The following is a 20,015-nucleotide window of genomic DNA, read 5'->3' as shown; positions in this document are numbered from 1 at the left end:
AAGATAACCACAAATGAAAGTTTCAAAATCATATATTGGTACAGATACGTGGATGACATTATTTGTCTGGTAGATGAGCCAAGTGAAAAAATAGATGAACTCCATTCAGAAATAAACAAAGCTCATCAGAACATAAAATTCACACTTGAAAAAGAAAAAGAAAATAAAATAAATTTTCTTGACATTACAATTAGAAAATAAAATGGTAAACATACATTTAACATCTTTAGAAAACCAACAGCCACAGACACAATAATACATTCCACATCCAACCACCCCCACAGCCAGAAACTTGCAGCACTAAGACACATGTTACATAGATTAAACAGAATCCCACTCAGCAAGAGAAACTATGAACAAGAAATGAGTACAATCATACAAATAGCTAGGAACATCGGGTATGACACACATGTGGTACACAAGCTCAATCAAAAAATAAAAACACAAATAAAAAACAAACACAACAGTCCCACAATACAAAAGAACTCACAAGCTGAAAACTTACAAACACACTCAACAAACACACACAATGACAACACCACACAGAAAAGAACCAGATGGTACACCATGACCTACACACATAAACTAACACACGGAGTTGCAAACATCCTAAAGAGATAGGGCTTCAAAATAGCATATAAGCCTGGGCAAACCCTTCAATCACACCTAAGCCAGCCAGCTACCAAGAGAGACAAATTCCAACAATCAGGAATATATAAACTTGAAGGTCAAAGTTGTGATGCAGTATACATCGGCATGACATGCAGGAATTTTCAAACAAGATACAAAGAACATATCAGATGTTGGAAGTATGAAACAGACCGTACCAAATTTGCAGAGCATTTAAAACACTACAACCATCATCCTACAAACATGGAACAAGAAATGAAAATAATGAGAATAAGCAACCATGACAAACATCTTATACAAATGCAGGAAAACTTCCACATCCAGAAAGCCATAGCAGAAAACAAACATGTGATAAATGAACAAACACACATCAGCACAGGCTGCCTTCTACACTTAGTAAAGGAAATGATAACATAAAACAAAAAATAATAAAAAAAGAAAAAGAAAACTCTTCCCCACATCATCTGGAGACACACACACACACACACACACACACACACACACACACAGCACAAAAAAATATATATCACACCAAAAAAACCACACACACACACACACACACACACACACACACACACACACACACACACACACAGCACAAAAAAATATATATCACACCAAACAAACACACACACACACACACACACACACACACACAAATGCACACACACACACACACAAATGCACACACAAATGCATACACGAACAGACCACAGATACTTCAATAGTTACACTCATAAGTTTAGCAATAACATTCGATCTTTGGCAAAAACATTTGACAGTCGGCAACAGAAACCAAAAAATTGCTTTAAAACAAGCGTTCAGTGCATAGTGTTGTGGAATGGGGAAAAAAAACGCAAATTGGCATTCATAAGAAGAAGAACAACACCAAAAATGCAACAGGAGCGTAATATGTAGGAAATTGTCCACGCAACCTGTAAGTACAGTTCAAAACATTACTACTTAATAGGAAATACCAACCACCAGAACTGTTTACAACCTATAGCCACAATGACAAAAATGTAAATAAAATAGCTAACATATGTACATATTCCAGGCCACTGATGATGCCTTGCAGAAAATAAAGGCGAAACGCGTATGGCACTAAAATTGTGTTTTATTCAGTTGCTGTCAGACGGTCCATAAGCAAAATTATTAATATACCGTAATATTACACGCAACTGAGGAAGACAGGACTATAAAAGTTGAAGATGTCGGTGTCTGCCTCTTCCCTTGTCAATGGGTAGTCAAGTTTTCTGGTTATGTACCGGGTGACGCCAGTCAGTGGGTGCAGTCTGGCATTAGCCGTTGGGTCTCCTCAGTTCACTGTACATTGGGTCACATTACTTGTACCACCTTGGCCAACCACACTTTCTCTCCAGAACTGCTGTTAGGGTCCAGTCTTTCAGTCAGCAGCATGGGTGGCTGCCAGGTGTCATAGTGAGCCATGAAAGTTGGCATTTGTTTGTGGTGGATGTAGGTCAGGAGTGTCTGGTCCATCATGCAAATCAGTGTTGCCTCTGCCTCCACACTGCTCCACCCCTCCAACACAGCCAGCAGCATCAGCGTTGTCTTCTTTGGTGGTTGGTCCGCTGCTCTGTTCTATGGTGCTCTCTTTAGTTGTGCATCAGATGTCACGGTCCATGCCTGGTCATTTTCAGCCTATGTGGCCTTTTCAGGGAGGAAGGAGTTAGTATCCCCACCAGTGGAAACTGGAGGCAGATGAGCTGGCATGTACACTGCAGCAGACTAGTGTGACAACTGCCATGGGAATTGCACTATTTATCCATGGGTGATGGTAAGCCAGACAGAGTAGTTCTAATGCTGAGCTCTACCATCTGGTAGTAAACTATTGTATGATTTTGAAACCCCATTAACTAAGAGCTTAGAATAACAAAATACTTTTTTCATTCATGGATCAAGCGAAAACTCCAATATCCATTCCACCACATGTTTCATCACAGTTCCTTTCATAGATATGTTCCGCTTGGTTCGCTGACTTCTTTTTATTTCAATGTTTTGTCAAAATATGGAAGTCTATTACCTTTCTGGTATCTATATTGGTCACCGTAGAAACAGAATTCTCAGAACTTCTACAGCAATACTATATTGTTTTCTAAAGTGGCTTCCAATATACACATTTATTAAGAAAGTTGCAAATTTTATATTGGGATAAAAATTCAAAAATGTAAAAATTTTATCCTAATGCCCGTCAACTCCAAGTACGTTTTGTAAGCATTCATGTTAGGTTGCTGATTCATTATGTGTAGTGAACACATTGCAAGCTGCAGGCAAGAATTGTGTGACAGTGCAACTGCATTTAAAGAACATTGGTCTCTGTTGTACAGAATGACACACACAAATGGTTCTTATTATAACAATTTTCATGTGGAGCAAGTGCAGTGAGGAATGTTGCACTTTTTCCAGGTGGAAATATCATCTTTAAGGAGGACAGTGCATCTAGAAATTGTGCAGTACCTTGAGAAATCTACATGTCTACAAGACCTAAATATTATAGAGCACATGCCAGAATTCACAGAATGGAACATCAAGTCACACTGCAGTTGGCCATTACCCAGTGCTACTCAATATTCCTTATGGTACTGCTGTGTCAAGTTTTGTTGTTACACACAAAGCAAAAGGGAGGTGTAAAAGTTGTTAAATACATAACAACATTTCAGTGACTAGACTGTACACTTTCCAGCTCTAAGTAAATTGAAATAAATACTGCTCTACAAGAGGCAGGCATTTAACTTTCAAAGTAAGTCAAAATGAAGAGAAACAATGACACCAAAAATTAGTGTACTCTAAGACAGTACATTCCACAAATATTATAGACACTGCCACAAGTCTTTGAAACTTCCCTTCCAGAGAATAAAATGGCTAAGAAAAAGCAATCAAAATTTAACTCACTTTTCTGTGAGAAGTTTGATTTGCTGTGACGTCATTTCAGCAAGTGTTTTCTCTCGTTGCTCCAAAGCTGTCTCAGCAGCATCCAGCTGTGACTGGAATTCTTGGACTTTCTCACGGACTAATGTTTCTACCTGCTGCTGGTATGAATCACGAAGTTTTAGCTTCTCTTGCTTCATTTGTTCCACAACTTCCTTCAGTTCACTCTGTCTCTCCTTCTGCATGTATGCAAAAGAAAAGTGGTGAGTTTTAAAAAGGTTCAACAACATATTCACAGTTTAATTTAGACAGTTACATTTAAATCTGTAGTGAAGATAAATCAGAGCAAAAGAAGAAACGTTACTCGAGTATCAAATGAGGCCTTGATACACCTTTTTGGTACACTTTAATTTCACAGCAGAGGAAGGAAGGAAGGAAAGACCAAACCAGGAAAGAAGACAAGTTTAATGATGGGGTTACTGGATATAGATTACGAATACCAACTGAACTATAATGCAGAAGAAAGTCTGCTATGTCTTTTTCAGAAAATCTATTTCAGCAACTGCCTCACATAATTTAGAGAAACCATGAGAAACTTAAATGTGAATAGCTATATGGGGATTTTAATCTCATTCCTGAATGCAAGTTCATTGTGTTAACCATGACACCCCATCTCTCAAGTTTCATAATACAAAAGAATATGAAACTGTCACTGTTAGAAATGAAAGGACAGCAAAGCTGTAACTATCCTGAAGGAAATATCAATTTGGGACAATTTCCGTGTGTGCCAATTCAAGTCCCAATACTTGTAAAAAGACTATTAAAAGAATTATTTTCATTTGAATATGATGCATCTCATTAGATTATTTCTTCACACACTTTTCGAGATTATACTCTAAGAAAATAAAAGGATGTCAAGTTGCAAATAGGGCAACTGATCTCAGAGATTACAATCAAACTACTTATATCTGTACAACTAACCTCAAAGTCCAAGCTATTAAAACAGCATTTCTTAATCTTTGTGGTTATAAACTCATGTTTGTGGCGGTGCAGTATATTATGTTTCAGTTCTCTCTCTCTCTCTCTCTCTCTCTCTCAGATGCAGTATCAATCATATTTAACACTAAAATAAATTATGGCAGTGCTATTGGTCTATTAACCTGTTGTCTGTTGAGCAGGCTCCATCCCAATTACTCCTTCACTCACATGCATCACCAAACTGCAGCCGCCATGACAGAACACAGAAACATGTTTGTTATCACTGATTACCCCATAGCAAGTGAGGCATTTGATGTCATTCACTTTCCCCAAGCATGGCAGATGTAACAAGAAAATTCAGTGGCAATTGATTAATATATCTACTCTCATTTACATGAGCAATTACAAAGTGAAACAATGGTCCCACGAATTCCACAAGGGACAATGACATTCTTGATGAAGATGGCACTGAGGAAATCTACTATGAACAACAATCTTATGCCAGACTCAGACAGTTGGTTCAACAAAAACACTGATTCACTGCGGGCAAACTATCAGATGACTTGCCTAAACACAGGTACAGCAAAGCATGTTACTTGTGTTATGGAACTAAGCGAAAACCAACACCAGGCACAGCATGGGAGAGCACCACCAATGATTTTTCACATTATAAGGATGCTACAATTTAGGAAGCACTAAGAAGTGCTGTCTGTCAATTCAATGGCTCTTTTTATGACTGTACATGCAGGCATTATGAGAGGCAAAGTTTAAATTATAGCACTGAAAAAGTTATATAATTAATTTTTTCTGTTTGCAGTTACACATTGAACTACTCACATCACAGTACCACTGTATACCACTGGATAAGGCAAATCAAAATGGTACAGCCATTAATAAAGAGGAATATCATGCAGTGCAATCTGCTTTCAGCACCAGTGGAAACACTGCAGCTGTGTCAGATGAATACAGATGGCTAAAGAAATCATTGAGCTTGGCTTGATGCAGGTGCAATATTTGCACTGCTGCCGAACGCAGATTACTATACTTTATCAGTGGGCTGCACCATTTTGTTTTAGTTCTTCTGGTGGCATGCCACATTACTGTGACATAGGAATTCAAACGTCTACCAGAATTGCAGACCTGTTCCTCGAAATAAACAAAAAATTAATCAATCAACGAAAATAATCAATTTTTGAAAATATAATGCAATTGGATAGTTAAAAAAATTCCCTCACCAAGCAGTGGCAGGAGAACACACGTATAAACTGTATTATGTATGTAAGCTTTCCGAGCCAGTGGCTCCTCCTTCTGGCAGAAGATTTAAAGGGAAAGGAAGAGGGGTGAAAAAAAAGGACTAGTGAGGTTTAGGAAAAGGGGTAGAGTTTGTGAAAGTCACCCAGAACTCGTGGTCAGGGGAGACTTACTATGCGGGATGAGAAATAAAGACTGATTGTTGGGGACTGCACTGGGCGAGATTTGAAAACATGAAAGCTTAAAGGTGGAAGATACAGTAATATGCAAGACAGATGTTACTGCTAAAACATCATGCAAGAGTTAATCTCGAGTTGCATATTACCCTAACCTGTACATGTTGTTTTAGCAGTAATCTCTGTCTTGCATATTACACTATCTTCCACCTTTAAGCCCTCAGGTTTTCAAATCTCATCCGATGCAGTCCCCAACTATCAGACATATCTTCTCATCCTGTCCGGTAGTCTCCTCTGACCTGGGTTCTGGGCAACTTTTTCAAAATCTACCTCATCAGTGCTTTTCCTTCACCCTTCTTCTTTCTCCTTCAACCCTTCTGCCAGCAGAAGGTGCCACTGGCTCTGAAAGCTTGCATACATAATACTATTTATATGTGCATTCTCTCGTCACCACTTCGTGAGTAGATTTTTTTTTATCTATCCAATTACAAAAAATTCATTACGTAACTTTATTTCTTTTAGGTGATAAGTCAAACTTCATGAATAGCCATTATAAAATGATACAGCTGGAAAATTTCATTAGAAACAAAGCAACTAGCAGAGTGTGAGAAGTTTCAAGCCAGACTGAAGGATGACTGTGGACCTTCATGCCAGCATGCTACGTAAATACTATCAGTAGGCTGCTATGATTAATGTTCCTGTTGAGGTGGCCATAAATTGTAACAAATCATTGCTTTTAAAACTGATTTTTCACTTGTTTTTGTGGTAGCATGCAGATCCCTTGAAGTTCATATTGTTTGATCTTTGAAAACATAATTGTATCAGCGACTGTGATTTCACTGTTCTCCCTTTAAACTACTGAAAATCATTTGGTTCTTGCAAGTCATTCTTTTATACTTCCCTGTGTGTGGGGCTGAAGGAACGAATTATATTCCCTTCTATACACCTAAGGGGTGCACATGCCTACACAATGTGCTATTTAAGAAAACAGCAGTAAATGAAGGAGCGCGCTGGAAGGGCAATGCGGACTGGTTCTAACATACTAACCCAAAAGCTAACGACTACAGTAACATCCAAAACAATGGGCTAATACATCTCAAGAAGGGTCTGGACCGGACAGATCAAGGCTGGCTTGCAATCTTTGTTCAGAGTAGTCTGGCAGTGTGGGAAAAACCGCTGTTCAATGGCAAGAACTGCCAAAAGGGACGGGGATAAGAAAGTAATAAATGGGCTTGGTAGTCCTGGTGCACACTGCAGTCCACTGCACTATTTGCACTACACTGCAAGCAGTATTCCAATTGCTGATACCAGGGGGGACAAGCTGGGCATCCGGCATCAGGCTTTGTTCTAATGCAGTCAGCACAACCGCCTCGAGAAGATGCAGCTTGGGAAAGCGGTGTGGAATAAACGCAGTAGCACTCCTCTCATTAAACAGACCAAGACAGGACAACCAGCAACGAGTGTGGGATAAGAGTTCTGCAGTTCCCACATGCCCTGGCAAAATGCAGTGAGCAATGACACAGGCCAAGTGGCATTGTGCGGGCGACCTGCCGAGAGCACAACTGGATATGTTGCCTCGTCAAAGCGGAACAAGAGACTGCTCAAGCGATGGTTCGGCATGCCTAGTGTCCAGAAAGTGTGGGCGTCTTAAGTGCTCCCCTGGCGGAAGTGACCAGCGAGGGTGTTATGAAGGTAGCAGGCAGCAGACATTAAACTGGCATGAAGTATATCAGCTGCTTGAATATATTTTCTTTATACGGAAAGATTACATACCGGTTTCTCACTCAGAAACTTTATGTGGATGTCAGTTGTGTAGATGAAAATCATATTATGCCTCCTCATGTATGTCTACCAGCATGCGTCAGAATTCAACTGTGGTCTATTGAAATTGTGGTTTCTGAGTATTGTTCCATGATAATGCTGCTTGTGTTGGTTGGGACTCCATGACTGTCACATGTATGCAGAATCAATGGTTTCAGGAGGCCCACACTCAGTGCCAAGAAGGATCTCAATGACCACACCTGACTAGCACCCAAGAGCACAAACATATTGATCACTTGGCTTTGCAGGATTCTATAGCTAGGCAATGTACCTTGAATCAGGAAATTGGCTTGTTTGGAGCGAGAAAAATATCCACATGTATAGTGCAACAACATCTGCAGCACAAGCACTACCAGTACTGTGATCAGCATTAAGGCTTTCCTTGAAGTGGCAGCAGAGAAAGGAATGCCGACAACACTGGACACACCAGAAGCACCATGACACCATCTCAGGCAAGTCACTGATTAGCATACAACATTACAATGTCTGTATCAATCAGACTACCTTCCACTAGGAAAGTGGAATGTGCTCCACAACTCTGAAGTAACATTCAAAACGATAAAGAGCAGAACCAGTCATTGTTTCCATTTTAAATTGATTAGAGCGGATCCAGCTTTTTGCTAGTAACTAGCTGTTACCAATGCCAAAAAATACAGTAAGCAGATAATCAAGCATAGTACAGAAAAATTTACAACTCGTGGTATAACCTATATTGCTTGTACATTAAATTACATACCAGTATTTTGGAGTTGTTATACATGCCCCATACATCTGCACCTGTTGTTTAGGTTCTTGTGACAGTCCATTCAAGACTACGGTGTAATGAAGATAGGCTTTGCAGAGAACACATTGGTTGGCTTTGTGGTGCCCTCTATATGAACTACATAATACATAACCTCCAGAGTAAAGCAGTATGGTCTCCAAGGAAATTTATAAAATTTGCATAAGAATAAAATACAAGTAAAATTATTGACATTGTTGTACTGACTTGTTGCCACATTTAACAGTTAACATTAGAAGAAATAAAAAATCCCAGCTTCACTCCTCGTGAGCCAATTATTTTGTTAATGTTTAAAAGCATAGGTAAAATCAGTTTCATAAAATTTACGAATAGCTAGGAAGCACATGATGTATGCTGTGACTGTCAGAATTAATTTGAATATTTTTCTTTTATACTTTATTTAACCATTGTGACGAGGTATGTGGTTCGTATTAGTTATTGAATAGTTCATAGGTGGCACCAGGTATTACTAAGATAGATTGTTGGTGTGATTTGCCAATCCGTAGCGGATGTAGGGACTCTTCATACAGATTTTTAATTATAAGTACAATAAAAACAGGATACGAAATTACTGTTACTAATAATGTACATGCCTCAAAGTCAATAGAACATTGACTCTGATATCTGATGTGAGGGTGCTGCCTAAGGGTGAGAAGGGCAGGTTCCTCGACTTCCTAGAAGAGCTGGAGAGCTTTTGACATCAGAAAAATTTTAGCTGCAACCTGATTAATGATCATGTTATTATGAAAAATGCCCATTTTTTGGGAATTATTTGAAAACCGCTTTCTTAGAAGCATTGAAAAACACAACCCAAGGTGTACAAAATAGGTCCCCACTTCTTGCTAATATGTAGCAGCCACTGACATAAAACTGTACGAATACAAGTTATAACATTGGACCTATGTAACTGTTTCCCTGTTATATTGGTATAGAAGCTTGTACATTGTTAATAATAAAAATTCTGTATCTTATTTTATTGTACTTATAATTAAAAATCTGTATGAAGTGCCAAAGAGATCAATACGATCTACATTTTCTACAGACCTACAAATGACACCACATCTATCTTGGTGATATCTGGCACTATCTATGAATTATTCAATATGTAATACAAGCCACATACCTTGCCACGGTGATTTAAAAAAAGTATTAAAGAAAAATATTCAACTCAATTCCAATAGTCACAGTATATATCATGTGCCTCCTGGTTGTCTGTAAATTTTATAAAAAAAATTTATTAACACTTTGTCATCCGATGACACCACAGTGGTGTCGTGCGCGAGATAGTGGTCAATGACCGCCGACACAACAGTGGTGTTGTGAGCATAAAATCGTGCAGCGGCCAGTGACAGCAGTTTTTTTTTCATTCTATTAGTGTTTTGTTTACGTAACAATAAGTTACAGATGTCAACAAGTTTTTTTGTTTTTATAAGTACTTGTGCACTTTCATCATGGCAGACGAAAGAGACAGTACGATTATTTATGCTGAGTGCATGGACATCTTGTCTGACATTCCGGACAATTTGGCCGATTGGATATCAAAAAAATGAAAGTGAAGCAGAATCATCAGAAGATAATGAAATACGTCCAAGAAGAATTCGGCGAATGCTACGGTTGCCAACTGATTCAGATGAATCAGTTGAAGAAGACAGACTATGATTTGCTGAGGACCAATAAAAGATTTGAAGGATCTCAGGGTCCACACACATTTCCCAACAATACACAGAGTGTCCTGGATATCGTAGAATTATATATTGGGAACGATCTATTTGAATATATTAGCAACAAATCCAACAAGTATTACAGTCAAAATTGCAATAGACGGAAACTGGATTTAAAAAAAAAAATGCCAAATTTGTCGACGTTACTGGACCCAAACTTAGAAAATGATTTGGGCTTGCTATCCTTATAGGAATTGTAAAAAAAAACAGGGATCAATGATTACTGGTCAATGAATCTGTTGATAGACACACCAATATTTCGCAAAAGGATGTCCCGCGGCAGATTTAGACAAAAATTATCATTTTTACATTTTTCCAACAACAACAACAACCAACCGGATAATGCCAACCAGCTTTTCAAAGTGCAATTTGTAATTGATTATTTTTCCAAAACGTTTAATCCAAGTCAAAACATCTCAAATGATGAAGGAATGATACCATGGCGTGGATAGTTAAATTTTAAAGTTTACAATCCATCGAAAATTATGAAATATGGCATACTCATTTGGATCCTGTGAGATTCGAGTACGGGATACATTTCCTCATTCAAGATATATTCTGGCACAAGACAACCTTTAGCAGAAACCGTGACAGAACTACTGACACCTTCTAATGGAAAGTGGCACCACCTCTACATGGATAATTATTATAACAGTGTAGAACATGCAGAGAAGTTACTTGAAAAGAAAATTTGAGTTTGTGGAATGATACAGCAAAATAGAGGAATTCCGGAAAAATTAAAGCACGCAAAAGTCAATGTGTTTGAAGCTTGTCATCAACAGAAAGGTGACAAGCGGCCGGCGACAAGCCAAGTAATCCGAATTAGCACTGCCGGCGCCAAGTGAATAAATTTGTACGAGACATGCAGACGGCAAAGTGTTAAACTGATTTTACTTTTGCTTTTAAAGATAAACAAAATAATTGGCTCACAAGGAGTGAATCTGAGATTTTTTATTTCTTCTAATGTTAACTGTTAAATGTGGCAAAAGTGAGAAAGGAAAGGAAAGGGAAGATACTCATGATGTCAGCTGCATCGAGACTTTATGTGGAGTCAGCAGAACCAAGAAAAAACTTATCTTGGACCAGGATTCAAACCTGCAATCTCCTGCTTACTAAGCAGTTGCGTCAACCACTGCTCCATCTGGACACACAGTTCTTTGCAAATGCACAAGCTATCTACGCTTGCTCCCCAGCTGATTCCCATTCCCACCTAGCACCACCTATCCGCAGTCCCTGCCCAAGTCCTCCATTCTTGCTAATTTTAGATTACTGCTGGAAGTCAAAGAATATTGTGCACGTACACTGAAGGTTGTAGATTCATTGCCCATTGAATTGAATCAATTATACGAATGTGTGGTGTTTGCTCTTGCAGACATGTTCAAAATGAGACACCAGGCATTCATATAACTGAGTCGCCTCAATGGTCAATGAATCCACCACCTTCAGTATGCAAGCACAATCACATTTGACCTCCTGTGAGAATCTCAAAGTAGTGAGTATGGAGGACATGGAAAGGGACTGCGGACAGGTGGTGCTGGGTGGGAATGTGGGTCGGCCAAGCAGTATACCAAGACAAACCACGCAACTGCGATAAACTCTGTGTCCAGATAACACACTGGTTAATGTAACTGACTTGTAAGCACACTGCCCCGGTCTGAATCTCAGTATGACACACATTTTCACTCAGCACTGCAGACTCCACAAAGTCCTGATACCGCCGACATCATAAGTTCATTCCTTTCCCTCCCCTTCCCTTTCTGCCCCCTCGCCCCAACTTCCCACCTTCAATTTACATAAACTTTAACACAGCTGCAGATTCCACACGGTATCTGTCCTTTCGGACATGTCTGAAACAACAGAAACCATGCATTCGTATCATGCAACTACACTTAAAAACAATATTTTTATGCATGCTACCAGTTTTTAAACAGAAGTTCGTCCATAGAATAGAAGGAGTTGTCCACAAGAAATGAATTTATGTTAGATTTAAAATCTGCTTTGCTACCTGTCAGACATTCTAGGTTATGGAATAGATTCACATATTGGGAATATATGTTGATGCCAGCTGTTTGGAAAGCACGAAAATTTGTGCCAGACTTGGGACTCAAACAAAGATTTCCCACTCATCACAAGCAGGCCCCTTAACCATCCATCTATGTAAGCATGTCTACAGGACTGATCCAAAATTCCATCTGTCATATAGTCAAAACCCTTATGCTTGTACAGAGCATCATTCCCACACAGGGAGACAAATATTTTATCGTCATTTAGCCCATCAGGGCACAGATGCATCATTGATGATTACAATGCCTATATCTTCACAACATAACGTGGAGGTATGCTTGGACAGCCAAATTACTTTAAGTGACCACTCAGCATAAGCAGGAAATCTAAATTCAAGTTCCAGGCTGACACAAATCTTCATTTAATGCCAACAACTGACATCAATGCATAGCTGCAATACATAACTCTATTTCATAATGTTTCCCACAGCCATAATTTTCAGTGACAGTGACTTATTTTGAAGATAAATAAAACAAAGACATTATATCCATCAGTGATATTTTGTGTTATTGGGCAAATGATCAAATTTTTTGTTGCTGAGCCACTGACAGCTTTAATAATGGGAAATAAAGGTCATTTTCCCCCTCCAGGATAGTAGGCATGGATCTCATTGTTCTTAAATTTTGGTGGATTATTTATGTCGAATTCCATTGATGAATTTATGTAGTGTGGCAGAACAGTTAAAATGCCTAATATCTTGAGTTTAACACATAATATTCTTATTGCTCATTTTTGTGCATTCAATACTTCTTTCCATACGGTGAGTTACGCCAGAAAAGTATTCCATAACACATTAGCGAGTGGACATATGCAAAAGATGTCAGGAGGTTCATTCGTTTGTTTACAAGATAAGCAATGACATGAAGAGCAAAAGTAGCTGAAGTAAGGTTTGAGAAGTTCAGTAATATGCTTCTTCTAATTAAAAGTTTTCATCAATATGTAGACCCAGAAATCTGGAGCATTCTACACCATTTACTGACTTCTGCTCGTGTGCTACAACTGTCGGTATTATTGTTTGTTGTACAAAAGTTTAAATTTAGGGAGAGTTCATTTTTTGATAGCTACTTAATAATTCTTTGAAATACGTAATTAACAATTTCTTCCGTTACTTTCTCTCTAATGGGATTTATTATAAATTAGTATCGTCAACAAAAAGTACCAATTCTGTTTGTTGAATGTTAAGTGTATGGTCATATAAAAATAAAAGGAATAGGAGAGGACCCAAAATTGAACTGTGAGCTCCCCACTCACTAAATTTTCTACCCTTCAAACAGATTCAAACCATCTGTGGGTAAAGCAGCCCAGGATTTTCCACAGCTAAAAAATTTTCCTGTTCTTAGAGCATGCGACTGATTTCCAAACATGCGAAGAATTTTGTAAAGGCTTTTTTTTAGTTATACAAGTATGATTTTGTACTTTGTAATTAATAGTTCACCTTCTGTGAAGAAAAGTTATCTGTTCAGTCCCAATTTGTCAAGACTCAGTCAGTTTTGCAAACAATATCATTACATTTAAGTCTCAATTTCTGTCACTTAGAACACTAATATGAAATATTCTTCATTCATCATGTACATATCATGCAACTAAACAATGTGTACTGGCTGTAAGCAAACTCACTCACTCACTCACCTCCCCCCCCCCCCTCTCTCTCTCTCTCTCTCTCTCCAACTGAAGAGAGAATATTGTACAGTTTCTTATCTCTCTTTAGAATTTAATATGCCTTTGTATTAAAAAAGACTGTTACGTGACAACTCTACCTTTACAAAAACAAATGTTAAGTATTCTCAACTTCTAGTTACACGAAAAGATAATTTATCCCTTGAACAATGTAACGAATAAACTGAGAAAAACATATCTTTATGAGTAGCAATTTAGTATAATATTATGCAAAAGTGGCTGCAGGAAATACGGGGTTATTACAAATGATTGAAGCGATTTCACAGCTCTACAATAACTTTATTATTTGAGATACTTTCACAATGCTTTGCACACACATACAAAAACTCAAAAAGTTTTTTTAGGCATTCACAAATGTTCGATATGTGCCCCTTTAGTGATTCGGCAGACATCAAGCCGATAATCAAGTTCCTCCCACACTCGGCGCAGCATGTCCCCATCAATAAGTTCGAAAGCATCGTTGATGCAAGCTCGCAGTTCTGGCACGTTTCTTGGTAGAGGAGGTTTAAACACTGAATCTTTCACATAACCCCACAGAAAAAAATCGCATGGGGTTAAGTCGGGAGAGCGTGGAGGCCATGACATGAATTGCTGATCATTATCTCCACCACGACCGATCCATCGGTTTTCCAATCTCCTGTTTAAGAAATGCCGAACATCATGATGGAAGTGCGGTGGAGCACCCTCCTGTTGAAAGATGAAGTCGGCGCTGTCGGTCTCCAGTTGTGGCATGAGCCAATTTTCCAGCATGTCCAGATACACGTGTCCTGTAATGTTTTTTTCGCAGATGAAAAAGGGGACGTAAACTTTAAACTGTGAGATTGCACAAAACACGTTAACTTTTGGTGAATTGTGAATTTGCTGCACGAATGCGTGAGGATTCTCTACCGCCCAGATTCGCACATTGTGTCTGTTCACTTCACCATTAAGAAAAAATGTTGCTTCATCACTGAAAACAAGTTTCGCACTGAACGCATCGTCTTCCATGAGCTGTTGCAACCGCGCCAAAAATTCAAAGTGTTTAACTTTGTCATCGGGTGTCAGGGCTTGTAGCAATTGTAAACGGTAAGGCTTCTGCTTTAGCCCTTTCCGTAAGATTTTCCAAACCGTCGGCTGTGGTACGTTTAGCTGCCTGCTTGCTTTATTCATCGACTTCCGCGGGCTACGCTTGAAACTTGCCCGCATGCGTTCAACCGCTTCTTCGCTCACTGCAGGCCGACCCGTTAATTTCCCCTTACAGAGGCATCCAAAAGCTTTAAACTGCGCATACCATCACCGAATGGAGTTAGCAGTTGGTGGATCTTTGTTGAACTTTGTCCTGAAGTGTCGTTGCACTGTTATGACTGACTGATGTGAGTGCATTTCAAGCACGACATACGCTTTCTCGGCTCCTGTCGCCATTTTGTCTCACTGCGCTCTCGAGCACTCTGGCGGCAGAAACCTGAAGTGCGGCTTCAGCCGAACAAAACTTTATGAATTTTTCTATGTATCTGTAGTGTGTCGTGACCATATGTCAACGAATGGAGCTACAGTGAATTTATGAAATCGCTTCAATCATTTGTAATAGCCCTGTATTCTTCCGATTATATTAATCTTGTGAACATATGTAACTCAATCAGCTTCTGTCTCTCAGTCAATACAGACTCGAAGGATACTGTAAATATTGTATGCTCTGCATTTCTCCATTCATCAAGCTGCAGCTTCACCTCACATAAATTTAACTTTCTTATCCTCTAAGCCTGTACACACTACACAAAAATTAAAAGTAATTTATTTACATATTACTCTGTTGCCACAAAACCATAATGCAAAATATTGCATCCAGTGGATGACTTGTTCATAACATATGTTTACAATTTTGAACTTATTTCTGTTATTTTAAAATGAGGCCACATAATATGTATACACAATAGCTGAACCACAATAATTTATAGCTTCTTTGAACAGAACTCTCCAACACAGGTCTCAAAACAGTTAAAATCTTTTTAAAAATCATCAAGAAGCAGCAACTACAAAATGAATATGTCCAGGCATCAAGATTACCTCCTTCTTTTTAGTTTCTTCCAAGGCCTTTTGAACAGCTGTCTTACTATTCTCCAATAGCTGATTCTTTGACTTTGCCTCATTTAACCTTAGCAGTAATGTTTCACTTTGCTGCTTGAGAGAATGAATTTCTGCCTCTTGGTTCGTCATTGTATCTTGCATTTTCTTCATTTCTGCCTCAGCATCCTTCAGTAGGCTTCTATCCTGTCAGAAGAATTAATGGCATGTACAAAAAGCCTCTGAAACAAGCAAAACTGGACAGAAGGGGGGGGGGGGGGGGGGGATGAGGAGGAGCGGGAGCAGGCGATTAACAACCTCTCAAAAACAAATTACAGTACTACTTTTGTCAAGTGATAAGGAAGAAATAAGCAATGGCTGTATTTTCTCAAGTGATTTGAGGTAAACGTAGAAAAATTAAATTAGAACTACCAGAGCTATTACTAAGATTTTTGATTATTTCAAGTGATATTTCCAGAAACTGAACAATCTGGAAGCCACAGTGTAGTATGTTATACAATGTTTTCACAATAGCACAAAAAAGAATCACAACTTTTGATTAGTGTATGTAACAAATATTTGAATTAAATAATGTCTAATATCAAAGATGCATCTCAGAGGCAGCCCTGTTACGCTGTCTTCTTTATATAGTCTTTGTCTATTAAGGCTATCTCAGCATTCTCCAAAAACCATTCACATCTTTAATACTATGAAAAGGATCGATAGCTGCTCACCATATAACAGAGATGTTGAGTCGCAACAGGCACAACAAAAGATTCGTAAACAGGTAAGCTCTGGCCAAAAGGCCCCCTTCTGGATCACACACACACACACACACACACACACACACACACACACACACACACACACACACACACAAATGCAACTCACGCACATGACCACTGTGTCTGGCTGTCGAGGTCTGGCCTTCACAGCCAGAGACCTGCCCCACCCTGAACTGCATTTAAAAAAAATTGTGGTACTATGTTGCACCTGTAGAGAATATAGAGAATGTGAAATGAACAGAGTAAAGGAATTACTATCCTTACAATGTTTTGGGTGCTGAATTGACAGTGTTCAGATGTTATTCACCACTTAATATTCCAGTTGAACCCCTTCAACTTCAATAAACATCTGAAGTTCTGTCACCTCCTCTCAGGCAGCATACATTACCTTAGATACTTGGCATCGGATCACGCCAGTTTTCTTGCACTGTCTATTTTATTTCCACCTATATGTTTAACTTAAGGTCCAAGTATTTTGCAGTATATGGTCAGTCAAGATGAATAATCTTATTTTGTTCTATAAATCCCATGCACTATCACTGACAGTCTAATGTGGCAATATTTACATAAGAAAACTACAAAACCAGAAAAACATTGAAATCTGGATGATGTTACCCTATACGTTTAACATAAGGTCCAAGTATTTTGCAGTATATGGTCAGTCAAGATGAATAACCTTATTTTGTTCTATAAATCCCATGCACTATCACTGACAGTCTAATGTGGCAATATTTACATAAGAAAACTACAAAACCAGAGAAACATTGAAATCTGGATGATGTTACCCTATAAGGAAGTTAAGCATTTTTGCCTTTCCACATTTGTTCACATAGACCTCTTTTACTAACATTTTATTGTGAAATTTGATCGTAATTTATACTCTGTAAGGATCAGAAAGTGATTTATTTGATTACAATTCCATCTTTTCTACAAACTGAATCATGAATGTGTTCGACATGTTGTAGTTTAGTCCATGGACTGGTTAGTGCAGATTTTCATGCTAGTATATCTTGTGCAAGCCTCTTCATCTCTGCATAACAACTGCAACCTACATCCATTTGAACTAACTGCATTCAAGCCTTGGTCTCCTCCTGTAATTTTTACATTCCATATTTCCTTCCATTATCTAACTGACTATTCCTTGATGACTCATGATGTGTTGTATAACTGATCCCTTCTCTTGGTCGACTATTGCCATAAATTTCTTTTTTTCTCCAAACTCGATTCAGTTGCTCCATGAACCCATCTAATCCTGAACTTTTATTTATTTTTTTATTTATTTTTTCATAGTACATTTCAAAAGCTACTACTCTCTTCTCCGAAATGTTTCTCATCCAAGTTTCACATCTGTAAAAGCCTACACTCCAGACAAATACTCCTCAACATTTAAATTCATACCTGATGTTAACAAATCTATCTTTCTCAGATATGCTTTTCTTGAAATTGTCATCTAGCATTTTATATCCTTTCTACTTCTGCTACCATCAGTTACTTTTGCTGTCCACATATCAAAAGTCATCTACTACTTTAGGGGTTCATTTCCGAATGTTTCCCTCAAGATCACCTGATTTAATTCACCTAAATTCCATTACCTTTGTTTTACATTTATTGATGTCCATCTTATTGCCTCTTTTCAAGACAGTATCAATTCCACTCAATTCCCTTCTAAGTATTTTATCATCTCTGACAGAATTACGATGCCATCAGTTTCAAAACTGTTACTACTTCCTGAATTTTTAATACCCTTTTCAAATTTATCCTTGGTTTCTGATGCAGCCTGCTCAATGTACAGACTGAATAACATCAGTTATAGGCTAAAAATTTGTCTAACTACCTTCGCAACCATTGCTTCCCTTTTCATGTTCTTTGACTTTTATGGCTGCTGCCTGGTTTTCTACAAGTTGCAGATAACCTTTCGCTCCTTGTATTTTATCATTACAACCTTCAGGATTCAAAAATGTAAGCTAGTCAACACTGCTAAAAGCTTTCTCTAAATCTACAAATGCTAAATATAAAAGGTAAACCTTTCTTCAATTCATTTTTAAAGATAACTGTTAGGGTTAATAATGTCTCACATCTTAATACATTTATCTGGAACCCAAATTGATCTTCTCCAAGGTTGCATTCTACCAGTTTTTCCATTCTTCTGTAAATAATTTGTGTCAGTATTCTGAAACCATGGCTTATTAAACTAAGAGTTCACAGGAAAATACATACCCGTCAGCATGCACCTGCTTTCCTTGTAACGTCTTCTTTAAGTGCGAGGGCACTTCCCCTGTCACACACATCTTGCACACCAGGTGGAAGAAATTTGTCATGGCTGGTTCTCCCGAAGTTCTCGATAATTCTGAGGGAATATCATCTAGTCCAGAGGCCTTGTTTCCACTTTGGTATTTCAGTTACCTGACAATTCTTCTCACAAGTATCATATCTCCCACTTCATCTTCAACTACCTAATTGTTTTCAAGTTCACTTTCCTTTGACAGCCCTTGTATATATCCCTTCCACCCTTCAACTTTCCCTTCTTCACTTAATACTGGCTTACCCTCTGAGCTCCTAATTTTCATACAGCCTACCTTTTCTTCAAATTTTCCTATAAGTGGCACCTAAATTCCCACTAGTCACACACACTTCTACAGCCTTGGATTTGATCTATTTCTTTTTATCTGTTGAGATTTTCCTCAATACAAAGGTTTTTTTTCCAACATAACAAATATCCAGAAATTATTACACCTGTTACATAAGATCTTAATTTATCTCCACAGGAAATCCCTCTAGGTGTTCCAATCTAGTATATCTTCTTCCTCTGTACCAAGTCTTCTCATTGTTAACTGTACATTTTGGATCCAGGTTGTCATAGGGAGTACTCTTCTCTTCTTTCCCTCCAGTTACCATTCCAGAATCATTTTCTGGCTTTCTCCAGTTTCCTTACATGGTTGTATCATCGTAACTTCCTTCTATCCATCATATCATGTATTCTTTCTCTTATTTCCATTCTCTCCATTATTTCACATTTTTTAAATTTTCTCTTTTATAGAAATTCTTAGTACCAATTTATATATGACTCTTTTGGTTCACCTTATTACATTTCTGCTCCATAAGATTGAGTTGAGCATCCCAATGATCTTCCTTCCACTGCTAATTCTTCTATTAACTTCTACTTCTGATTTTCCCTCACTCTCTAAAATGGCCCCTAATAGCA

At 38.3% G+C, this 20,015-nt stretch overlaps 1 protein-coding gene across 2 annotated transcripts in view; it reads right to left on the bottom strand.

Moving 5' to 3' along the window:
• LOC126484058 (uncharacterized) overlaps nt 1–20,015 on the bottom strand; it is a 245,360-nt gene that overhangs the window by 87,193 nt on the left and 138,152 nt on the right. For both annotated transcript variants that reach the window (XR_007587804.1, XM_050107411.1), the window contains exons 8-9: nt 16,032–16,235; nt 3,544–3,758 (exon numbers count right to left, since the gene is read on the bottom strand). Coding sequence is in view for 1 of the 2 variants with exons in the window: in XM_050107411.1 (XP_049963368.1) it covers nt 3,544–3,758; nt 16,032–16,235 (419 nt within the window). In the remaining variant the exon portion in view is untranslated. The remainder of the gene's footprint in view (nt 1–3,543; nt 3,759–16,031; nt 16,236–20,015) is intronic.

This window comes from Schistocerca serialis, chromosome 1 (genome assembly GCF_023864345.2).
Source record: "Schistocerca serialis cubense isolate TAMUIC-IGC-003099 chromosome 1, iqSchSeri2.2, whole genome shotgun sequence".
NCBI classification, from domain to species: Eukaryota; Metazoa; Arthropoda; class Insecta; order Orthoptera; family Acrididae; genus Schistocerca; species Schistocerca serialis.
This window is presented reverse-complemented; position numbering and strand designations above follow the sequence as displayed.